This window comes from Papaver somniferum, chromosome 9, assembly GCF_003573695.1.
Source record: "Papaver somniferum cultivar HN1 chromosome 9, ASM357369v1, whole genome shotgun sequence".
NCBI classification, from domain to species: Eukaryota; Viridiplantae; Streptophyta; class Magnoliopsida; order Ranunculales; family Papaveraceae; genus Papaver; species Papaver somniferum.
Genome location: NC_039366.1, coordinates 152094941 through 152109983, shown reverse-complemented (window position 1 = coordinate 152109983; position 15043 = coordinate 152094941). Strand labels below are relative to the sequence as shown.

General features: G+C 34.9%; 1 protein-coding gene across 1 annotated transcript; it reads right to left on the bottom strand.

Annotated features, from left to right (window-relative positions):
• Window positions 1–11845: 11845 nt before the first annotated feature.
• Window positions 11846–13668, bottom strand: LOC113312723. The gene is made up of 4 exons (XM_026561460.1): window positions 13462–13668; window positions 12766–13262; window positions 12571–12670; window positions 11846–12358 (listed from the first exon to the last, which is right to left on the bottom strand). The coding sequence occupies exons 1-4, from the start codon at window positions 13666–13668 to the stop codon at window positions 11876–11878; spliced, it is 1287 nt and encodes a 428-aa protein (XP_026417245.1). The 3' UTR covers window positions 11846–11875.
• Window positions 13669–15043: the final 1375 nt, after the last annotated feature.

The following is a 15043-nucleotide window of genomic DNA, read 5'->3' as shown; positions in this document are numbered from 1 at the left end:
AATTCTTCACAAATATTTGCACTTTTTGTTCGCCTGAAAAGTTCTCGGGATCACCGGAATCTGGCCTGAAACGGTACCGGAATAGTGCTGCCGGTGTCTGGAATCTTCTTCTATGATAACAGAATATTCCATCGTAGCGCCGTTAAGGTTAACGGTCAATCTAACAGTCTTCGATAGTCAATGGTCAATGAGGAGGAGAGTCAGCTGGTCTTATTCAGGTCTGAGTCGTCTGAGTAGGTCTTAGTCACTGAGCTGGATCGGGTCGACTCACTTAAATGGTAAATTGGCCGAGTTTCGGCTGTTTTTCTGGTGTTTCCCGGCCAAATTCAGGCCTTTCTTTTCTTCACCTGTTAAGAACCTATCACATACATCTAACATTCACAGTTTAATTCTTTTCTTCTGCAGCAACTCATTCATCACCAGCTTTCATCTTCATCCAGCTCAGTTCTGCACCACAGAACCCATTCTCTGATCAATAGCAGCAACATCAACTTACTAAACCCCATTTCTGATGCTCAAAATCTTCCCATCTTTGATTCTCCTCTCTATGTTTGAATCCTTGTTCTTCCGTATCATCAATCTACAGTTTCAGCCACCAACAAACCCTTAATTCGTGACCAACACATTATTCTCTTCAATTGACAGAACCCAATCTTCATTTCATCTCAGGAACCCTAGCCTGACTTGAATTGGATTTCGATCTGTTTTTCAGTTGCATACAAACCCTAATTTCATCCTCTACAGCATCAGGTTCATCTTCTTTGAGCTTTGAACATCATCAATTCATCAACATCGTCCAGCAAACCCTAATTACTCTTTGATTCGAACCCAATCTCCATCTGATGTTCATGGAAGCAACTACCCCATTTTTTGATTCATCATTTTCTTCTCTCAGCTCTGTCTGATCTTGAATTCGTCTCTCAATCTCGGACCAACAGTAGCGGATGCTGCTCTAACTTTTCTTCTCAATCTCAGATGCAAATAATGATCGAGAGAATAAATGAATGATAGACATAAACTCTCGCTTCTAGGGTTGGGTTGGCTTTGGGTGCTAACAACACACCTATCTTCTGGATAAGGGCTACCCATCTGGTTGTCCCTTAACCTTTGATGGTTGTCTTTTAATACTTCTCCAAAATAGAGTTGCCCCTTAACCTTGGGTCGAATCCATATATCAATCGCCTGTAAAATGACCTTTTTGCACTTCCAATTCAAATTGAGCAATTTCTTCTTCTTTTTTTCCCGTATGACTCCAGAGTACCTAATACTCAAAAACACGCGTAAAATATATAATTTAAAAGAAAAATAGCAAAGAAAGCATAACCAATAGATATTAAATCAAGGTGTATTTTACACCTATCATACCCCCATTTTTCTTTTGTATAAATACCCCTAAAAGTTATATTTTAAGCGGATAATGAAAATGAATTTGTATTTTTTTGAATAATGAAACTGAACTGGTACATTTTAGATATGCCAAAAACTAGACCCTGAAAACTTAAAATATACCAGTTAGGAGTATCGGTGAAGAATCCTAAAAAAGAGAGATATTTATTCAATTTCCACAATAAGAAATTTTAATGGCAGTAATATCATTGTGTAGGAACTTTATCCTTCACGAGGTATATTTAATGGCAGGAATGTCATTGTGTAGGAACTTTATCCTTCATGAGGTATAATTGTCGACCAAAACTTAAAGTATAATATATCTCAAAAATTATATATCGGAATTCGACAAATTATATATATTCGAACGACTTTCTAAAAGACATATTTAACGAGCATAAATGTGATTATAAAATTTTCATTTTCTAGAATTCTTAAATTATTTAAACGATTTTCTTTATTTGTTTTCATTCATTTTAGAGTACAACTATTATCAACAATGTTTTTGTTGTGCACCTACTATCTACAATATTTTCTATAGTTCAGTTATTGTCTATGGTAATTTTTGAGTGCATCTACTATTCACAGTGTTAATTAACTTTGTATGGGAGCTCTCTTGTTAGTTATCCACAATAAAAGACCATATGTATGTACTAGTTGCACACAAAATGTAAGTGTGGATAATACATGCGCTCTTGCAGCAAATATAGACATATCATAAACTTTTTGCTTTTAAAGTTGATATGTGCGAAAATCATGCAGACACTCGTTTTGTGCAAAGAATATCTACACATCGAATTTGTAAGATCCTGTTTGATTTTGAGCGTTTGACTAATTATGCACATATTCTGGTTGTGCGAAAAATATGAACTCATCCAAATCATGTTAAATTATATTCTTTAAAAAATTTCTGCAGCCAAATGCATAGATCAGTGCTGATTTCAGAAATTTTCAATCTGGTGAATGTTTTTGTTCAAAATCATAATTTTTTTTGTAATTTTTTTGTATTTGTACTTTCTTCTTCTACTGGATCAGATACTCTTTCTGCTGCTCTTTTTTTACTTTTTTTTTTTTATCTTGATTTCATTTAATTTTTGTTGATGTAGATCTATTTTTTTCCGAAGGTTTCTTTGAAAGATTTCATTGATGTTTTTACGGATTTTTTTTCTCTCAAAACCCTAACCGAACATTTGTTTTCCCCAATTTTTCTCTTCTAGTATTTGTTTTCTCCAATTTCTTTTAATGAGTTTGTAATTGTAGTTGTAACTGAAAACGCAGGGGATACTAAATACACCCAACTTTTTCATCCGACAACCTATATAGTTAAAACTTAATACAATTGCAAGTATATCAACTTAATGATCCTTGAAGATATGTATATAGAGTTAATATCTCAGCCTCTACTCAATAAGTATGTACATAGATACAAGGTCCTGAACCTGATTGTTAAGCAGAGTACTTGGACGATCTCAAGAATTAATATCCAAGATCAATCTAGTTGTACCCAAATAATTTAATCGGAATTCTGCCAAGTAATTAAACTTGTTATCTATCTTTCAAGATACGAATTCTACAAGGAACTAGTCTCCTAATCGATTACAATTAAGCAGATGTATCTACTTAGATTGAACACATACATACCTGTGGAAATCCAACTATAAAGATAAACAATATAACGCGGGAAAGGAAAAATACAAGACACTTGAAATTTTGTTAACGAGGAAACCGCAATAGCAGAAAAATCTCAGGACCTCGTCCAGATTGAACACCACACTGTATTAAGCCACTACAGATACTAGCTTACTATCAGACTTCAGACTGGAATGTAATTGAGACCGAATCCACCCTCCAAGAAATTCAGTTACAGTCACACTTCTTACGTCTCTTTAACCTCGCAATGTTCTACGCACTTGATTCCCTTAGCTGGTGTCCTTTACATCCTAAGAGTCGCTTCGCCGAAGAGAGAATTTTGATACCAAACTTCCTCTAACAGATAAGCCTATTTGATTTCCGTTTAGATCAAATATCAAGGTGTAGAAATCTGTTTGCAACAGACAAGCTAGCAAACCTCACAAATCCAGAACTTACGACTCCCGAAGAGAAGCCTAGATTCTTAACCACCTCTCAAAACAATCGTCGAAAGATCAATTAAGATTATTCTTTAGATATTTACCTTGAGGAATCACAAAGTCTGAGACGAAAAGAACTTTGCGACTACTATCTATCTTGCCTGAAAAATATTACAAGAACCTTGGTAACAGAAATACAAGATCAGGATTCACGAACTATCAAGGTAAAGATATCCGGACCTGGCTTCACGAATCCCCAAAGCGAATTCTTTTAATTGTAGACCTAAAAGGCGAATAGAGGACGACTCTAGAATCAACTAGGACACAAGGTGTCAAGGAATGGATTTCCCATTTGATAGAGATGCTTTATTTATAGTTTTCAAAGACCAGGGTCATCTTAGAATTCAAGCTAAGATAACTTGAGAATCAAGCAAACAAATTAGGTCTTCAAACTACAATAGAAGACTACACACAAGTTCGGTTACAGAACCGTGTACAATGACTATTTGGTTTGGCAAATTAGCCAAGGAACTAAAAGCTATTTGATGTTCATTTAAACACCTAAGAAATTAATCATGATTCACACACATAAGTTTTTAAGTGATCAATAAAATTTTAGAATTGTTTAAGAGATTTCTAGCAATGCTAAACATGTTAAAATAATAAGACTTTAAACATCTACAAAACATTATCGGAACAATTGGTACAACGGTTTGTTAACCGTAGGGATTGTTCATGAGTCAGGGTGTTACGGTTCGTGAACCGAGTTCTCCAACCCTACTAGACTACCTGAGTACGTTTCATGAACCGGGTTCGCCACCTGCTAGCCAATTTATCCAACTTATAAAATTCAGTTCAGCACGTTTGCCAACCGGGTTCGTGAACTGTTCCCAACTGAACTTTCGGTTTGTGAACTGGTTCACCAACCTTCCAGGATTTCTATATCTCATATATCTATGGTTTGCGAACTGGTTTGCCAACCTACCCTGAATAAAAATTTCAGTAAGTTCATATTTCTCTCTTAATGATGTTTGAAACATTCCCAAGCATATAATCATTTGCATGGGAAATTTTCAATTGATCCACAAATTAATTCATTGAACTAATATTGTTAAGGACCTTTGAAAATCTAATCGCTAAATAATGTTTCTAGATTGACAAGCTTGACTCGAAACATCTTATTCTCAAATCTACTATAAGTTATACGATATAGTCCTAGATAAAATTATGGTATATAGAGTAAGATAAAATGCTTCAGTCTTCACATACCTAATACAAAAGTTCTCCAAATGTCTTTGTCGATCTTCACTCTTCAAGGGTGATTTCTGATACTCAATTACAATTCTAACCTATTCGAAACTTGACTTAGTATAATAGAAATCAAGACATAGTTTTGATCACCTAACATTGACAACAAGCTTGAGATAACAAAACTTGTAGGTTCAAGTGAGAAATTCTCTAACAGTAACCATGGTGGTTTTGGTTATGAGTTCAAATTTTGATGTTTTTTGGAGTTTGAATGAATTTTGTTTGTTTTTGAAAGTAGTTAATGGAGATTTTTGGGAAGAGATAAAGTAGGTCGTGTGATAGAGAATACGTTTTTTTAATGAAATAAAGCAAATGAGGTCGTACGTGTTGCTTTCAATTATTTATGTGAGGGTAACTGGGTTTTCTTATAATTCTTGTTGTTTATAGAATAGGTTAGGGTTATGCAAATAATTTGGAAGTTTTAGTAAATAATTTTCTCTTACATTATTTATAGTACTTTGTATTTTTTCTTTGTAAAATTTTGACAATCAAGTGGGTTCTTACACTATATAAAATTATCAATAACATATTTCAATATAAATTATGAATGTACGTATAACTTATACTATTTGGCCTTGTTATACTAATTTATGGCCTACTGAAGTTCGACTCGGTTTTTCGGTGTCTTAGGATAGAGATTGGCCTTTCTAACACATATTCTGTCTACAAGCATGGTCCAAATATATGGGAGAATTGTGTATAAATCCACATTTTCCAAGCATAATATAGTAATTTTACAAATTCCATGGAGGATCCCTACATAGCTCTGATTATGTCATGGATATTTAGAAGAACAACTTTTTTGTGAACAATATGTGTTTATTTTGGAGGTTATGCGAGTAAAAAAAATATGGTCATAATAAAGCAAAACTTGATAGACTCACGATCGGACATAGCTGATTATAGAATAACTCAAAATCGGCTTGGTCCAACCTAGATGTTGCAAAATATTTTTTTAAAACCCTCTCTGGGTAAGTTCAACCGAAGTTATTATAGAAAAATTAAAAATCGACTAGCTCGACCTAGCTAGTCAATTGTAGTGTGTTCGTTGGTTTTGAAGAAAGAAGCTTCACAATCGAACTTATATGATTATTGATTTCTCAACTTCTTGCATAATCGGTTAGCTTCAATGTAATCGAATTACCCAATTTCGATTATGTTTGATTTTAACACGTACTTGTTGTTTCGGCAGGCGAAGCTACCTTTAGACCCACATGATCTGACTTGCCAGGTTGGCCACACCCAAAGGGACCACTTCCCTCTAGAATCCTCATTCGTAGTGACTAACAAAAAGCAAAACTTAAATTATAATGATTTTGGTATAGTGAAACGGTGAGTAGTATTGAAATGACGAGGGTATACAAGTACACCACAATCTTTTCGATATCAACCTGTAAGTCTGATACCTTGTGTGATCGTCTATAGAAAAAGTCGAGATAATACAACAACAAGGTAATCACTTGATAATAGTTATGGTACAAGACTGAAACATTATAGGATCAATATCAAGTGTCTAGTTAACATACAAGTGCATTTACTTTTAATTATGATAAAACAATCATGATTGTGGAAAGTAAAAGTAAATCACATAACAAGATTTTGTTAAAGAGGAAACTGCAGATGCAGAAAAACCCCGGGACCTAGTCCAGTTTTGAATACTCTCGGAATTAACCCGCTATACAAAGAACAAAGCCAACATCATATAGTCGAGACCAAGTAATCTACCCCTAGCTACTTAGTTTCCTAAGTATTCTTGCGTCTACAACCGTCTGGCCAATGCACGTGAATCCCAAGATAAAAATCACTTCCTTGAGTTGCTTTAACGATGTAAAGTCTTCAATACTCAACCTTTTGATCGTCTTCCAAACAGTAAAGGAACAACGTTGTTTGGTAACTACTCTTCAATCTTTGAACAAAATATATGTTGAGTTTTGACAAAGGCTCTTCTATTTGACAAGTAAATTCCTTTGTCGGGTTTAGATCGATCAAGATCTAGATTACCGAAATAATCAGATCTAGATTCAAAAGCTATCAGATACGTATACTGAAGAGTACCACCAAATGATAGTTGTCGATCTATAAGACTAGTTAATCAAATCTATCAAAAGATAAACAAGATCTTAGTAGGATACCAGCCGATCAAGATGTGTGCATGAAGTAATATCACAAGATGTGAAACCTTTCAGAAAAATCTCCATGTCTTCAAATCTCAATTGTCTTGAATTATACCTGCACACAAAACTTGATACCACATATGACCGATCATGCCCAGAATTAAGTCTGTTAACAATGGATGATCACAAGTTATCTTCAAATCTAAAACAATTTTGAAGATCCCGTCAATCCTTTGATCTAGTTTGAGTGACCTTATGTAAGAAGAGAAGGTTCTCAAGAATAATCAAATAAGAGGCTCAACAATCGTTAGTCAATCAAATCAATAATCGAAAACTAAAATAAAAATTCAATCATCTAATTTCCCACCAATGGTACTTTCTAGAGCTTTTTGATCCAACAAAAGTCTTTAAATGAGCGGAAGTAAGAGATTTTGCCTAATTAGGGTACTCTCCTCTCCGGAATAGTATTACAAGTAATACTATTTGTCGGCTCCACCAGAAACAATAAAAATGAATTTTGCCTAGCTAAGGATAGTTTTTAAGAAGAACAAACTTCACTATTTATAGATCAAGGATGTTTGGACAACAAGAAAATTCCAAAAACCGAAATATTCTCAAGATAAGTACCTAATTTCGGTTTTCATATTTCCAAACAATATCCAACCTGTAATTCTGAAATCTCTCTTAGAAAATATCTAATATTAGCATAACACTTGACTAATATAATTTTTTTAGAGATATGTTTTAATTGCTGGAAAATCAAAACATATAAATTCGAAAATCTTAATTAAAAGATTCTCTAATATTTCGGTTTGGGATCACCTTGAGTATCAAGGAATATCTTTGAACAATCAATGATAAGAATTAAGCACATGTTCAAATTATGTCAACATATAGAATTTTCCTATCTAGCAAACCCTAATTCCAAATTCACAGCAAAACCTAAAGCATATATGAGTATCAAAAATCGTTTTTTCTCTTGGGATCCATTTTACCATGACTCCTAACATAGGCGAGAATCGGTTCTACCATGACTCCCAATATAGGTAGGGATAGGTTCCACCTTGACTCCCAATATAAGATATGATCAAATCTACCTTGACCCCCATTATAGGTAGGGATCCGTTCTACCTAGACTCCCAACAAAAGTTAGGATCGGTTCTACCATGTATCCCAAGATAGGTAGGGATCGGTGCTACCTTGACTCTCAACATAAGTTAAGATCGGTTTTACCTTAATTACCTTCTTAGGTACGAATTGGTAATCCAATAGGTTTTCAATGAAAACCGAACCAAAACACCTGTTGATTTCCTTTGGAGTACGAAACAAATTCGCATATCTACTTCCTTAAACCAATGTAACAAAACATAGTTTCCTAGGATGAAAAGACACCTATATTCAATACAAAATCAATTAACCAGTTACATAGATTATGTCGATATCGCATTCATGAAGTTCAATAGATAAACGTAATACTTCGTAATTCAATATACTTCCTTGACACTTTGAACATAATAATATGTCCAAGTCTAATACGAAATTATCATATATAAACTCGCATATTATGTTTTTGATCTTAAATGACTTGAAAGAAACGATAGGAATGGAAACAAGTCAATTCAGTATTATTAACCTCAAGTTGAAGGATGATGTCTTCGTTGTAGTCTATACGTTTTCACTTTCTTCAAGTTTTCGGAGTAATACTTGTATGTCTCAACATTCCTAGACTTTGTAGTATAACCTAAACGAAGTTGACTCTAGTAATCCCAATTAAGCGACTCTAATTGAGCTTTGATACAAAAATATGACAACCAAACTTGACATACCAACGCTTGGTGGGTTCTCCTGAGCAATGATCTAACCAGTACAATCTTTAAAAAAAAAAAAAAAAAAAAAAAAAAAAAAAAAACCATCTCGGTGTTTTTAAGGATATCACTTATCCGCTACTATAAATGAGGACAATCCAACAACCCCTAAAATTATGTACCTACAATTGGGGGATATATAAATTAAAATAGAATGGTAAATAAAACAAAATAGGTTCATTTTGAAGTAAAACGAAAAAAAACCGTTATACTTTCTACGTGGAAATATCTAAGGAACCCAAAATTGGTTCCCTTTTCTTCCAAAAACTCATCATTAAGATGGCATATATTTGTACCCTAAAATATCCGATCTTCGGTTTCTATTTTCCCACTTAATTAGTTTGTTACCATTTATTTATGGTTAATTCATCCAATTTTTACCGTTTTACCATTGTTTATGGTCCATTAGAAGGAAAGTTTCGTAACAGTTGGTGATGATTATGATTTTCAAAATTTGTAAAAATGAGTGATAATTACTTTTTTATCGATTATAATAATGGATGATAGTTAAGTTTTTCTCGAAACAAATTCATGATTCTTAACAACATGTGATCATTTTGGTTGTCATGAATCATGATTCGTAATGATGGGTGATAATTACGTTATTCTCGAAACAACCAGTGATAATTACGATTTTCATGATTCACCACTGCGTATTATATGTGCAAATTGTGATTATCAGGCTAAATTTTTTGCAGATATTAATAGGTTATAGGTCAACGGTATAATGCAAGCAAATATGCATATTATTCGGGTGATAACTGTTCTTTACACAAACTTTAGAGATGAAAACTGCACTTTACACATCATTCAGTGGTGAAAACTGCATACATGTTTGTTATCTCCTGATCGTTTCAAAATGGGCGCTAGCTAGCTTGATTAGCCTAACTATATTAATGAAAATGAAAAAAAGAAAAAAGAACACCAGAAACACAAAAAAGATAAATGGAAAATGGATATAGGCAAGTAGTAACAAACAAACAAATAGATAGATGGAAGAATTAACGAAACCTAAACCAGTAAATCAACATCACAGACAATTACGGAGGTAGAACTTATCTCAAGTGGGGGCAGATACAGTGATAAACATCTGGTATACCTACGCAGAGGAGGTCGAAGGCCGCTCTTTTTTGCCTCTTTCATTGATTTTTTAGTATTATTGAAGTATGATCAAGTTACAAAGTATTTAAAAAGTGTTGTAGGGCGTGTGGCTCATAGATGTGAGGCCCAAGTAGGTAGTTAGAGTTTTCCCATGGTTGTATATAAAACATACTCTGCTTTGTAATATGACTGCTGCCTATCAATAGAATCCCTCTTGTCGTTTCTCATATTCTTGGTCTTCTCTCTGTTTTTCCCTCACAGACGTTATGATGCACGAGCTCTTCCCTGCTAATTTTCTTTTTGCCAATCAGCTCGAGGGTGATCTCCTGAATTTTGATTCTTGGTTCTGTTCATTGTCGTCAAATCAAAAATCACGACGACAGATCTCCATATTTGTTCACTTTGTTTTTGAATCTAGAGAATCGATACATTATGCTGTGAATATAAAAAGCTATTGCTGATCGGCACCTCTTAAGGAAAAGCTACATTTCTTATCAAATTGTTAAAATAAAGAAGCTTAATTTTTATTGGTTCATTAATCAATCACCCGCACAAAAATCAAGAAATCTGTCATATTTGTTTATAGATGCTTTTTAAATCTTTTAATTTGGATTATATAGCCAATAACGATCTTTTCTGTCTTTGGTTCTCTGTTGACAACCAATATGCCATGAAGAGTAACATATATACTTTTGGTAAATAATATAAATTTTTTTGTCTATTTGTGACACGTATATGTGGGGTCTCCATCCCTTGCCGTGTTCACAATTGGGAATATGTGGAGGGAATCTTTATTGGGGATTTTAATAAAGTGTCACACTTCCAATATGCAGTTTCTGAAAATGCCACCGTTTTTTTCAGAGTTTATTAAATGCCATACTCTTGACTTTTATCATCCCGTTTTTTTGAGATAACGGTTAACGGCTGTTAGTCTCTGTTAGTGCATACGTGGCATTAAATAACCCGTCCAAAATTACATAGAAGCCCCTGAATCAGTTAACAGGGATTGAGTTAATCAGTTCACTGGGATTGAGTTAACCGGCTATAGAGTAGTGAGTTAACTCGCGACTCGGTGCACGTGAGAAAAACGTGCAAGATTTGCTAACGGTCGGAATACACGTGGGATCAATCTAAGAGAAAAAATCGACGATCCATATTTTACCTGGATTTATAACGGTCTTATTCATCATCTTGAAGCTCTATATATACTAATGAAGATCCCAAACTCTTCATTAGTCAATTTCTTCAGAAGTTCAACACATAAAAATGAGCCAAAAGGTTATAAACTCTCCAGGTAGTAACAGTTGCAGTAGTAGTAGCAAGAGCAGCAGCAGCAGCAAATTTAGACAGCAAACTACCCCAGATCTATGTCCAACATGTGAACAAGGAAGTCATGAGTCTAAGGTTTGTCCCTGGATGTACTCTAGATGCAAACATATACCTTGTAATGGTATAAGACAACTACTAAGATCCATCACAAGAGAAACAGATGGAGAAATGTTCTTGAAGTGTTCAAATCCTACCTGCACCTACTTTGAATGGTTTGATTCTGCCAGTCATCCACTCAAATCCAAGAATATCAAGCTACCCAAAGAGAATTGTTGTTGTGCTTGTGGAGAAGAGACCCACTGTTACAAAGAATGCCCACTGCATAAGCAAGAATGCTACAAAGAGCAATGCAAGTCAATAATGCAGCTGAGAAGATGCAAAAATGAACACAATAGAAACATTGCTTACCTGATCTGCACAGATTGTGAAGCATTTAGATGGGTATCAGACCACCTTTTCATTGCAGCAAAAAATAGGGTTATCCATTCAAGTTTCAATCTCAATGCCATATGTAAGGAACTTCAAAAGACTATTAACATGTAATTAGTTCTTAACTAATATCATTTCCATTCATAAAGTAAGATTATCCATCAAAATAAAACTGAATTCTGGTACATAAAAAAAAAAACAGATCTAACACTATGATATCAGTGTCTAAAGCAAAAAAAAAAGATCTAACACAACAAGAAGCACACACACACTTCTACTTCTTCTTAGCCTTGCTTTGCTTTCCCTTTGTGACAGGAATATGTTGACTAACAGATCCAATACCAGTAAAGTTCTGACTGAAATTCAGAACATCTTGTGTAGATCCATGGGTGCTAGGTTCTGCTGGTGCTCTTCCAAAGTTTTTAGGTCCTGTTGACTCACCAACAAATGAAGATGTACCTCTGGATTTGTTCACCTTTGCTTTACCCCTTGCACTGCTACTTTCAGGATGATCTCTACTAGTGAAGGTGCAGTTTGCAGCATCATACTCGGTGCTTGGCATGAATCCAGTTGGGTTTTTACCAACATCACCACCAGCACAGGTTCTCTTATTATGACCAGCAGTAGATCCACACTTTCCACATTTCCTTTTCTTCACCACAGTTTCAGGTTCATCATAGCTCCTCTTCCTCTTCTTTGCTGGTCTTCCAGTTTTTCTTTGATAAGGAGGAGGCTTTAAGTTGATGTCCATGGATGCCTGCCAATTAAGATAAGAAGAAGAGAAAAGGAATGAGAAAGTTAAAGTAAATAAATGAAACCCTAACCTTAAAAGAAATGAGAAAGTTAAAGTAGAGAAAAATAAGGATATAATAAAGTAGAGAAAAAAGTAGAGAAAAATAAGGATATAATAAAGTAGAGAAAATGTGAATGCATCACATTCAATAATATATTTAATGCTGAAAAAAGTACCTTATCTTCCCAGTTCCATTCACTTATGTCTTCTAGTGGATTTACAGCATCTGCATATATGGTCCTATAATATTCCACAGAGTAGTAAGGAGCACAATAACTGTTCAACCAATCAAACAAATGTGTCAGTTTACAGAAACAAAAGTAATAGCATATTACAACCCAAAAGTAATAGCATATTACAAAATTTCTTACTCTTTCCAGTTTGGCCTGAGCAGTTTCAATGCACATACAGCATGTTGACAAGGGAATCCCCTTAGCTGCCATTGCAAACAAGTGCATTGTTTGTCTACAATGTTCACTGTGAAAATTTTCTTGGTAGACATATTAGTTACCAAATAAACCTGTCCAACCACACTTCCTTCTGTATCAAACTTCCCAACCAAGTCAAGCATCTTATTTATCAACTTAACAACAGCAGGAACCAAATCATTTTGATTCCACTTAGCAGATTCTTCCCTTCTCTTAAATAACAAACCCATTACTAACTGACCATACATCATGCCTAGTTGGATTATTGGTTTATCTCTCATATTAGAACTCATAGAATTAAATGATTCTGAGAAATTGTTATTCATATGCTCACAACAGCTAAGGGGATCAAAATAAGCCCTAGACCAAGTACTTGGATCTTCTTTCCTAAGATATTCACCAGCAGCCGGACTTTCTTTGCATATGTTGTCAAAGTGCTCCTACATTATAGTAACCTGAGTTATTATATAACATACTAACTATGAATCAAAAAACATAGGGATATTTAAAAAAGAGAGGCACAAACCTGAAAATGCCTCACTTGTAAGCTTTGCATGCATTCCACAATAAGTTGTGCAAGGTTGGTGCCTTGTGGTACTTCTTGAAGTTCTTGTACAAGTGCCTGAAGCAATATCTAACTCTTGCACCAGGGAAAACCTTTGGAACAGATTCCAACAACCCTTTTTGCCTATCAGAAATAAAGGTAATTCTGCCAGCATGATGTGCATTGATTGCTGGAGCCAAATCCTTGAGGAACCCAGTCCAGCTCTCCTTGGTTTCACTCTTAGCCACCTTAATGCCTAAAGGAACCAGAGAATTCTGACCATCAATTGCTGTTGCAGCCATTAGAACACCACCACGCTTGCCAGTTAGATGGCATGCATCTAAACCTATGACTCCCCTGCAAGCTTTCTGAAATCCTCTCATTGGTGCAGCAAATGAAATAGTCATGCTCATGAATGTCTTATCTGCACATTTAGTAACCAACCATTAAATAACTGAGCACCACTTACAAATAAATGAATCAACCATGAATGTCTTAACATAATGTATACCTCTTTTCCCATAAGTGTATTTAGCAACAGACCCTGGATTAGTATGAGCCACCATTGCACAAAAGATGGGTACATCCTTGTAGTTGTCTTCATAATTACCAAACAGATCTTCTAAAAGAAGATTTTTAGCCTTCCATGCACAAATATAAGGTATATTGATGTTATGAGTTACAAAAAAGTCTCTTGCAATGTGTTTAGGCTTTGGAATTAAGGCCCCAGCTGTCTGCTTTAACTTCTCATGTACCACATCTTTTACGAACTCAGGATCCGCGGATCTGTTAAAACTCTTTGGATCCGCAACACAAGTGTGTTCTAGATTAACCTTCCTAACAATAAAAGTAGGCTCATGCCTTTTTATGCTAGCATTTACAAACCAGTTACAGCCATACTCTTCCCTAAACCTACATCTCACTCTTAATCTTGTTTTGTCACTCTTATAGACCGTATACTGATAATTATGTTTTACACAGTAACCCCTAAGATGTTTCTTATAAGCACTCTTGTTATTAAAAGCATACTTTACCTCCATCTTAGTAGGATCAACAGGAGTCACCTCTTCTTCTACAGGGAATAATGGTTCTTCTTCTTCATCACTGTGCATATTGAACATTTCTTTCCACTTCTGGTAATCAAGCTTTGGTTTGGAATATTTATCATCATTTACTTCAGGACCATCATTATCCTTATCATTATTCTTGTCATCATTAGAAACTGCAATCAACATCAAAGTGTTAGTACATGTAAAAAATAAACAAAAAATTATAAACACTAAAGGGTCCATACCTTCTTCATTGTCTTCTTCACTACTGCTTGAATCACTGCTTTCATCTCCAACTTTGTATGTCTTGACAATATCTTCATAATCAATATCATTTTCTTCATCACTGTCAAAGATTGGTGGAGCATTTGGGTCTTCAATGGGGTGACATTCATCTACAGTAGTGTTCTCTAGCACCACATTGTCCTCATCATCACCATCACTATTGTCCCCTGCATCAGTCTTATCCCCTGTATCAGTCTTATCCCCTGCATTAGCCTTATCCCCTGCATCATTCTTATCCCCTGCATCAGTGTTATCCCCTGCAGCAGTGTTGTTTACTTCATCAACCCAGTAATCATGATTAAAGTTATCAACTGGTGTACTGCTAGAACCAACAACAGTGGCT

Bases quoted from the DNA above. Each gene is read 5' to 3' on its own strand.
- LOC113312723 (XM_026561460.1), bottom strand. From the start codon at position 13,668: ATGGCTGCAACAGCAATTGATGGTCAGAATTCTCTGGTTCCTTTAGGC. The intron at 13,263-13,461 runs GTTAGATATTGC...ACTATAATGTAG, and splicing joins AGGTTTTCCCTGGTGCAAGA to GAGCACTTTGACAACATATG. The intron at 12,359-12,570 runs GTACTTTTTTCA...CTTAATTGGCAG, and splicing joins AATGGAACTGGGAAGATAAG to GCATCCATGGACATCAACTT.